This window comes from Triticum dicoccoides, chromosome 3B, assembly GCF_002162155.2.
Source record: "Triticum dicoccoides isolate Atlit2015 ecotype Zavitan chromosome 3B, WEW_v2.0, whole genome shotgun sequence".
NCBI classification, from domain to species: Eukaryota; Viridiplantae; Streptophyta; class Magnoliopsida; order Poales; family Poaceae; genus Triticum; species Triticum dicoccoides.
This window is the reverse complement of record NC_041385.1, coordinates 805,075,637-805,084,668: the sequence shown is the minus strand read 5'-3', so window position 1 is coordinate 805,084,668 and position 9,032 is coordinate 805,075,637. Positions and strand designations below refer to the sequence as shown.

The 9,032-nt window shown below is 37.3% G+C and overlaps 1 protein-coding gene across 2 annotated transcripts in view; it reads right to left on the bottom strand.

The window, feature by feature from the left end:
* LOC119282357 overlaps positions 1-1,661 on the bottom strand; it is a 3,974-nt gene extending 2,313 nt beyond the window's left edge. The window contains exons 1-3 of one of the 2 annotated variants that reach the window (XM_037562610.1): positions 1,550-1,661; positions 1,384-1,441; positions 1,118-1,182 (exon numbers count right to left, since the gene is read on the bottom strand). In XM_037562610.1, coding sequence (XP_037418507.1) covers positions 1,118-1,182; positions 1,384-1,441; positions 1,550-1,582 — 156 coding nt within the window. In that variant the 5' untranslated portion in view covers positions 1,583-1,661. The remainder of the gene's footprint in view (positions 1-1,117; positions 1,183-1,383; positions 1,442-1,549) is intronic. The other variant, XM_037562609.1, reaches the window with a different exon arrangement.
* Positions 1,662-9,032: the final 7,371 nt, after the last annotated feature.

Genomic DNA, 9,032 nt, shown 5'->3' with positions numbered 1-9,032 from the left:
TCGCTTTCTCTCACTCTCGCGATGAGAAATCTGTTGTTTTCCCCTGCGACATTTTTCAGAGGTATGCACGTGTAGTTATCGATGCTTTCTTTTTCGTATATGGTTATAGTGGGGTATTTATTTGCAATCCAGATCACCGCCGGTATGAACGGATCTTGCGCTATAAATTATAAGTTTGCTTCCATAACAATATTTTAAAAATATTTAATAGGTAAAATTAACATCATATTTAGATTCCACACATTTTTCTAATAAAATTTCATATATAATATGTTAAAATCGAAGTTACGGTTTAAAAGATACAGGTAATTTAGAAAATCATTTGGTTTGACTCAAATATATTCCAAAATAATATTTAAAAATACTTAACAGGTAAAAATAATCTCATATTCATATTCTACATATTTTTCTAATCAAATTTGATATATAACATGTTCAAATCGGAGTTACGGTTTTAAAAATATGGATGATTTTAAAAAGCATTTGTTTGACTTAAATATGATCCGCGGATGAATTACCTAAAACATCAGGGGGGGGGTTCGAAAAATGTAAAATAACGGTTCGGGTGTGACTTCAATCCGGACGTCGGGTTGATTTTAAGAAAAGATAAGGACTTTTATGTAAAATACAAAAATAATGCTTCGTTTTAACTTAAAACAGGACTGCGGGTTGAATTCTCTAAAATAGAGGGACTTTTCTGAAAAATGTCATGCCGGACGAAAGAAACCCAATTTGCTTTGTTATTAGGTAAAGATACAAGCAAAAGAGCCCGTGCGTTGCAACGGGAGAGAAAACATAACACACATTCTTAAATCAACAACCATCACTCAAGACCACAATGGGCAGGGGCGGGCCCAGGAATTGAAGCTTGTGTATTCAAAATTTGAAAAGTTTTTTTGAAAGCCTTTGGTTTTCCTTTTGACGCGTATAACCGATTATAGTAGCATATTGCAATGGTCGTAAAATATATAAAGAATATTTCATAATATATTATATTCATAAAAATTGACCATAACTTGGAATTTTTCCAACATATAGATGTGATAATTGTTCAACATAGCATGCCAAAATCTAAGATATATAGAGGATAGAAATAGCAAATAATAAAAAAGCTTACAAATTGCATGATAAATTTGCGACCCCTGATCCTTAGAAGATGATTGATGATGTCCTCATCCTTAACTTGCAAGAAGAATTCTCTTTCAGTGACTAATATTTAGATAATGCTCATTTTAACAAATTCAAAATTTATAAATATTCTCATGTTACAAATTCAAATGGAAAGTTGCAAATTCTCATGTCTAAACAACTCATAATTGACCGCAAACAACTCTCCAGTATCACTATAATTAAATAGAAAGACAAGTGGTCAAACTAACTTACTTAGTCTTGTACGTCTGTACTGCAGCCTGCTGCTACGAGAAGAAAACATTGCCCCTGCCTGCAACGATAAATGAATTCAGTTCAACTAAGAAATAATAATCGGCATGAGAGGAGAAATCCCAATTTCAGAAGGCGAAGGATTAATATATCTAATTAGCAATTGTACCTGAATATGTGGGTTGTGGAGTGGAAATTGCATCGATGCCTGATGTCCGTTGCGGACTGCAGGGATCAGAATCAATGGGGCAATGGATGGATTTGTTGAGTCGTTCGCGCCGCCGCACGCAGGCGCGATCGCCGATCAGGCGACGTCAACCACCTGGCGGCTCGCGTGCGAAGGGTGCCGGTTATCCTGCTGCATCTGATCGATGGACAGGTTTTTTGGGCGATGATGGACGTGTGTGGGCTGTGAGCTACAGCCATTTGGGCCAATGGGCCAAGTCGTGGTGTTGAGGGAAAATAGAGGGTGGGTTAACCTCTGTTTTTGGGCTGAAATGCCTATCTATCATGTGTTGCCTATCAGTTTCGTTTTTCCTTATACGTACACAGTATATATACAACATATACATAGTTTCTTTTCGCAAAAATCATGGATATTCAACTGAATACCCTTGAATTGAGGTGGGCCCACCCCTGACAATAGGTCCATTTCCTTTATTTTTGCGAGGCATCATATTTGTGTTGCCGCTTATCCTCCTTCTCACCCTCGCCGGCGATGGCCTCGGTGTTCACACAAAACAACAAAAAAAGTGTGTTGAACATGGTTAATCCTAAGGTGTCTCTCTCTCCCTCTCTCATCCCTCCCTCCCTCCCTCTCTCTCTCTCTCTCTCTCTCTCTCTCTCTCTCTCTCTCTCTCTCTCTCTCTCGCTTTTTCTCACTCTCGTGATGAGAAATTTGTTATTTTTCTTGCGACATTTTTCAGAGGTATGCACGTGTAGTTATTGATGTTTTCTTTTCCGTATATGGTTATAGTGGGGTGTTTATTTGCAATCAGGATTGCCGTCGGTATGAAAAAAACGAATCTTGCGCTATAAATTATAAGTTTGCTTCCATAAAAATATTTTAAAAATATATAACAGGTAAAATTAACATCTTATTTAGATTCCACACATTTTTCTAATAAAATTTCATATATAATATGTTAAAATCAAAGTTACGGTTTAAAAGATACAGATAATTTAGAAAATCATTTGGTTTGACTCAAATATATTCCAAAATAATATTTAAAAATACTTAACAGGTAAAAATAATCTCATATTCATATTCTACATATTTTTCTAATCAAATTTCATATATAACATGTTCAAATCGGAGTTACGGTTTAAAAGATATTGATGATTTTAAAAAGCATTTGTTTGACTTAAATATGATCCGCGGATGAATTACCTAAACATTAGGGTTTTTTTTAAAGATTAAAATAACGGTTCGGGTGTGACTTAAATCCGGACGGCGGGTTGATTTCAAGAAAAAACAGGGATTTTGTGTAAAATACAAAAATAACGATTCGTTTTAACTTAAAACAGGATTGCGGGTTGAATTCTCTGAAATAGAGAGACTTTTCTAAAAAAATGTCATGACGAACGAAAGAAACCCAATTTGCTTTATTATTAGGTAAAGAGATAAAGAAGTAGTCTGGAGCATACATCCTGAAATGTCATGAATATTCCTCCATACCTCAGTAGCAACAACGCAATCAAAGAACAGGTGATTACTATTCTCATATTCAGAGCAAAACAGGCAAGAAAGATCATCTAAATGTTGTCTCTTGCACAGATTACTCCTAACCAACAGTTTATTATGAGCCAACAACCATAAAAATATATGAATATTAGGAGGAACCTGAAGTTGCCATATCTCTGGGATATGTACAGGACAGATCCCTCTAAAATTAACTATACCATACATAGATCTAACAGAGTAATTCCCATTAGATTCAAACTTCCAAATAATGGCATCTTCATCATCGCTCAGAGTGATATCTTGCGCAATGCTAATTAAGTCAAACCAGAGGTGTAGTAGTCTATTGTCCACACACCACCGTCGTCGTGGGAGACACCGGCCGGACGGGGAAGCGGGGAGGCATGGCGCCGGGTGCCAAGCTGAACTGGACGCGTTGACTCACAGACGAGACGAGAGGAGGCGTTGGGCCAAAGTCGTAAGTATACCTACTAGTAGTAGTAAAAAAATCAATTTGGAAAGGGGGGTTGTAGCCCAGCTTCATCTCCACTATGCTCCGCCAGTGTCTGCTCTGGAAGGTGAGGCAGCGGCTGCTCCTAGAAGATGGAATAAGGTTCTTCCCGCACAGACTTCATTTCGGCGGTGCGTCTAGCGTCGCTGGTGGACATGTGAAGGTCTGTCTTTGAGGGATTTCATGGGATTCTTGTAGTGTTTGGTTTCTATAAATTTCTCTTCGTTCCGATATCCATTCGTTTGCGTCTGTATGTCTACAGCCTTCGTCTTAATTCTAAACACCCACTTACAGTAAATGTAATTTCTCTCTTTTGATGGTGGAACTAAGTGTCAGGTTCCATTTTTTTTCAAGTGCTAAGTACTCAATAACCATAGCATTTTTTTCTAGTTTTTATTTGCCAAAGCTTGTTGCAAGTTTTCTCGTTCACCAGTACTTTCTAAGAACCCAAACTTTAGTTTTATTGTCATATCCTATCAGAAACAACTTTTGGTCTGAAATTACCATGCTGAGAACTTGTGCGAATAATCTCAACTTAGTTTTCTCTTTGAACATCAGTACAGACACAAGCGCTCATATACACGCACATACATTCATCCCTATGAATGCACGCACACCCTACCCCTTTTGAGCACCTTCGAAAGAAGTAGCAACCATATCATCTTAAGATTTACGAAGTCACCGTAGACGCCTCGTCGTCAACGGGAACGTCTCCTCCCACTGAATGCGCATCGCCGAAAATCCTGAAATAAATCTAGGAAAATAGATGCGAGCATCGGGTTTTAAACACTGGTGGGCTGAGGATACCACAGTCCCTCTAACCATTCATGTACAGATGGTACAGAGAACTTGGCCGCTGAAAATCATGTATATATATATACTCCTAGAAAACACAACTAAAAAAAGAGCGACTCGTGTCAAAAAGAAAACGAAAGAAAACTTCATGGGCCAGCCCAGTTGGAAATTACGAGCGCTACAAAATCGGGAATCCCTATTTGACGCGTTTTGCGTCAAACAGTCGACTTATCGCACAGGCGGGCGACCTAGCGCGCAATTTGGGCCACCCCAACTATAGCGTACGTATAGGTTCTGGTTTTGGGAATTTCTAGAGGATTCCCAGCCGGTTTTTACTGGTTTTGGGAACCTCCTAGAAGTTCCTAAACCGGTTTTTCTTTTTTTTTCCTTTTTCCTTTTTCCTTTCTCTGTTTCTTTTTTTCTATTTTCTTTTTGTCTCCTTTTTTCTGTTTTCATTTATTTATTTTTTTATTTATCTTTTTTCTCTATTTATATTGTAATTCTTAATATACTTGTTTTTTCTTTCTATTTTTATTTTTCAGAATTCAAAAATTCTAGAAATGTTCTGAAGTTAAATTGTTCCTGTTTTACTCATTTTGTTCAGAAAGGCAAAAAAATTAGTGATTTTTACAAAATGGTCGCATATTTGAAAAATTGTTCATCTTTCAAAAAATGTTCATAAATTAACAAAAAATCCTATTTGAAAATATGTTCTTCATTTTAAAAAATATTCGCCTTTCAATATATATTCATAACTCAAAAAATGTTCTGCTTTTCAATTTTTGTTCACAAATTCCATTAATGATCAAAATGTTCGCTTTTCTAAATTTTGTTCAGAGTATCAATTTTATTCACGTATGCAAAAACGTTTCCTAATGTCCAAAATGTTCTTGTTTTAAAATTGTTCATTTTTCGAACATTTCTTCGTAAATTCGAAAAAGTTCCTATTTTGAATTTGTTCGAAGATTGAAAAAGTGTTCACATCTTTTTTAAACTTGCTCATGATTCTAAAAAAATGTTCCTGTTTTTAAAAAAAGTCAACAATTCATAAATGTTCTTGTTCTCAAAATTTGTTCACAAATTAAAAATGTTCACTTTTTGAAAAGTGATCAAACTTTCAAAAATTGTTTGCATATTGTCAAAAATTGTTCGAAATTTAGAAAATGTTCCTGTTTTTTCAAGATTTGTTCACAAAGTTCAAAAAAATTTCATGTTTTAAAGACAAATCACTATTCAGAAAATTGTTCACATTTTCGTTTTTATCAAAAAATGATCGTAATTTTATATAAATGTTCCTGTTTTTCAATATTTGTCCACAACTTCAAAATTGTTCCTGTTTTTCAAATTTGGTTACAAATTCAAAAAATTGCTATCATGTTTTCAAACCTCGTTTGTGTTCTGTAAAAAACGTTCATACTTTTCAAATAATATATTCAGAATTTACAACAAATGATAGGAAAAAGGAAAAATAATCCGTTTCTTTAGATTTGGCTAGGTCTAAAGGACTCGCATTGCAATTTCACCATCCAACAGAGTCTGGCGTAGTGGCTAGCTACGCTTGTCTACAAGGTCGCGGTCGCGGTTCGTATCCACGATCGGATCGACCGATCCTTCCACTTCCTGATCGGATTCCGCAAGTCTACGTTAAGTACGACTGACTGTCTGAGATAATGAAATATCCCGGCCGTCCTCTTCCCCACACCAAGCCAATATGCCACGCCCTCGTAAGGCCAAGGTCCTGAGCCGATCTGTGCCGCTACCAGCGCAGCCGACGGGGCAATCCACACCACCGATTACTCCCGCACCCTCAAGTAAGCAGCCCTAGTGCGGTAATTTTTCTTAACACAACTCGTTTCATAGTCTATTTATTGATCTGTGTGATCTTTTCTTTTCTTTGCGGGGAACATCTGTATGAACTTGTAGCCACTAGACTGTAAATAAACCCTATTTGAAGACACATGCTTTGATAAATAAAAAGTGGGGCATTGGTTAGGGTTTAAACTCTTAATTAGGGCATATAGATCATCCAAATAGTAGATTCTCCATGTCTTGTTTTGAGCACATTTTTTTTCAACATAGTACAATCGTAGATGCTAACAAACATGAGCATACCGTCAACCATATGAACACAAGCACGCGCACCATTATCCCTGGGAACTTCCAAGATATTGAGCCGGCACAACATCTTGAAATTGACGAAGTTATTATAGGTGCCACGTAGTCGACATAAAGTCTTCTACCGAGAGCAACTAGTTAACCACCACTCCTTGGGGAGCCTCCCAACGATCAACTGGGGGCGCGCTCTCAGCAGCCGCCACGTGTTGCGCTCTGAGTCTTTCCTCCGGAGTTTTTTCCGCATGCATTTTCTGCTTTTTAGACTTTCTTTTTTCTTTTTTTTTGGTTTTCCCAGGTCTTTCTTAGCTTTTGGACGAAAAAATTGATATTTTTTGTGGCAAAACATGTATTTTTTTGCTTCCGCGAGGCACGGTTTTGCTTTCGCGAGAGGCATGTTCGTGCCTCTTTCGGAAGGAAAAAAAATGCTCCCGGTTTAGTTTTTTCTAGAAAAAAAAGTTCGTTAAATCCTGTCAACATGGGATCTATTTTTGAAAATCTTGACACAAGAAATCTAATGATGAAAATGGTTCAAAATTGAACGCATGGTTTAAGAGATAAGATTATTTGAATAAACAAATGTACGGAATCAAGAGGAAGGAGGTATTGCACCGCTTGTGGCGCCCCCAAAGCCAAGAATGCAAATTCGTAAGTAAACATACTAAACCCAACCTCCGTCCCGCTCATTTTTATCACAAAATCCATCAACTTGTATTTTAAGTGAGCCGGTGATCAACATCGTCGTGGCCGGCCAACAGCAAGGGATAAGGGCGGCAACCACCTTCCCATCTTAGTGCTAGTACGTCCTGGTTCTATACCGGACCCACCCCTCATCCCGGGCTCTACAACAACAGCTCCACGCTCATGTGTTCTCATGGAAAAGAAAGCTATGCATAAAAATGTTCGTCCAGAGCATGAAAAATGTCAATGGTTCTCTCCTCTTCCCTCCTCGCGTGCACATGCCTGATTCAATCAGATATTAGTGAATAAACCAAATAGATAATTAAACGACATTTCTGAAGCGCGCACACACACACACAACACACAACACACACACACACACACACACACTATATATATATATGTGTGTGTGTGTGTGTGTGTGTGTGTGTGTGTGTGTGTATGCATGGTAATACTATTCATCACCCAGGGTGGAGTATAAGTTATTCTTCACCCGAGGTAATATTACAATTGGTTCATAAATAAATTTCATTTTGTTTACAAAGGGAGTACATTAGTAGTCTTTTTAGAGATGCATGAGTATTTATTCCTAGTAATAGCAATTGGCAATTTAGCATAGTACAACCATAATCGAGTGGAGCCGTCTATCATTTCAATAATAGGTAGTTGCTATAGATGCAATTATGATGACTGTGTTAAGAATTTGCAAAGAGCAACCCTTTTACAAACTGAACAAAATAACAAGTCAATCCCGTCCACATTGCAACTGATTCATGCATTAAGGAACGGCACACAAAGTAAATAGGAATCCAAACTAACAACAACGGACGACAACATGGATGCTATCTTATTCCTTTCCAGGTGGATAGCAACCATACTCGCCGGGATGCATGAAATAGTCCTATTCTTTACAACTTTGTAAAAAGCTAAATTTAATCCAAAAATAATTATGAAGAGAGGCTAGTAAGTAAAACTAAGTCATGACTAAATTATTGAAGGGAGAAAATGATTGTTTTTTTCAATGATGAATAACCCAGTATAATAAGCAATGGCATTGTGCAAGCATCAACAACAATACAAATAGAAGTAGCCTCTCAATCCTTTGCTATCTCTCTAAAGCTCTCTACTACACTCTTTTATTCCTCTTCCAAGACCACACACGGCAGCAACAACACGCTCAATCTCTCTTCTTCCTCCCAAAATCAGCAGCCAATCTCTCTTCTTCCTCTCAAATCGAACATCAATAGCCCAGACACAGCCGACCACCACACCTATCACCTTCCGCAACCGCTTGGCCGTAACTGCTGCTGCTAGCGGGCGTGTGTAGGAGGAAATGAGGCTGCCCTAGCTATAAGTTGAATTGCCCGTTTATTACTGAACCAGAAAATTACATATTTTCTATTTGATCAGCAACCTGCTTGGATCGTCAAGAAAATAGCTTAGCTTGCCCGGAAGACATGTAAATTCCTAAACGTGTTCAAACTATTATCTACATGAATCTAGACGTGTTGTTGAGGAATATATGAAAATGATACATAGTAAAAGTCATAATTATGTCCCAATTCTCAACTTTTTGTACTTCACATATGTGCCAAAAACCTTAAAATACATTCATATAATTTTTAAACGTGCTTCCGTCTTGACTGATAATTTGTAAGCATGCTTCCCAGTTGACTGGTTAATCTAAAGAAAATTAAAACAAATTAGAGGACAACCCTAAACAAAAGCAACATAGCACATTTATACTACTAACAACCGATTCAGGAAGCTATTTTAGAACGCATGCACTTATAAGAGTATCTAGAACTATATATCCTGAGCCCAACCGATAGAATTTACGACCTGTATCCATTAAGAACTGAACTACTATAA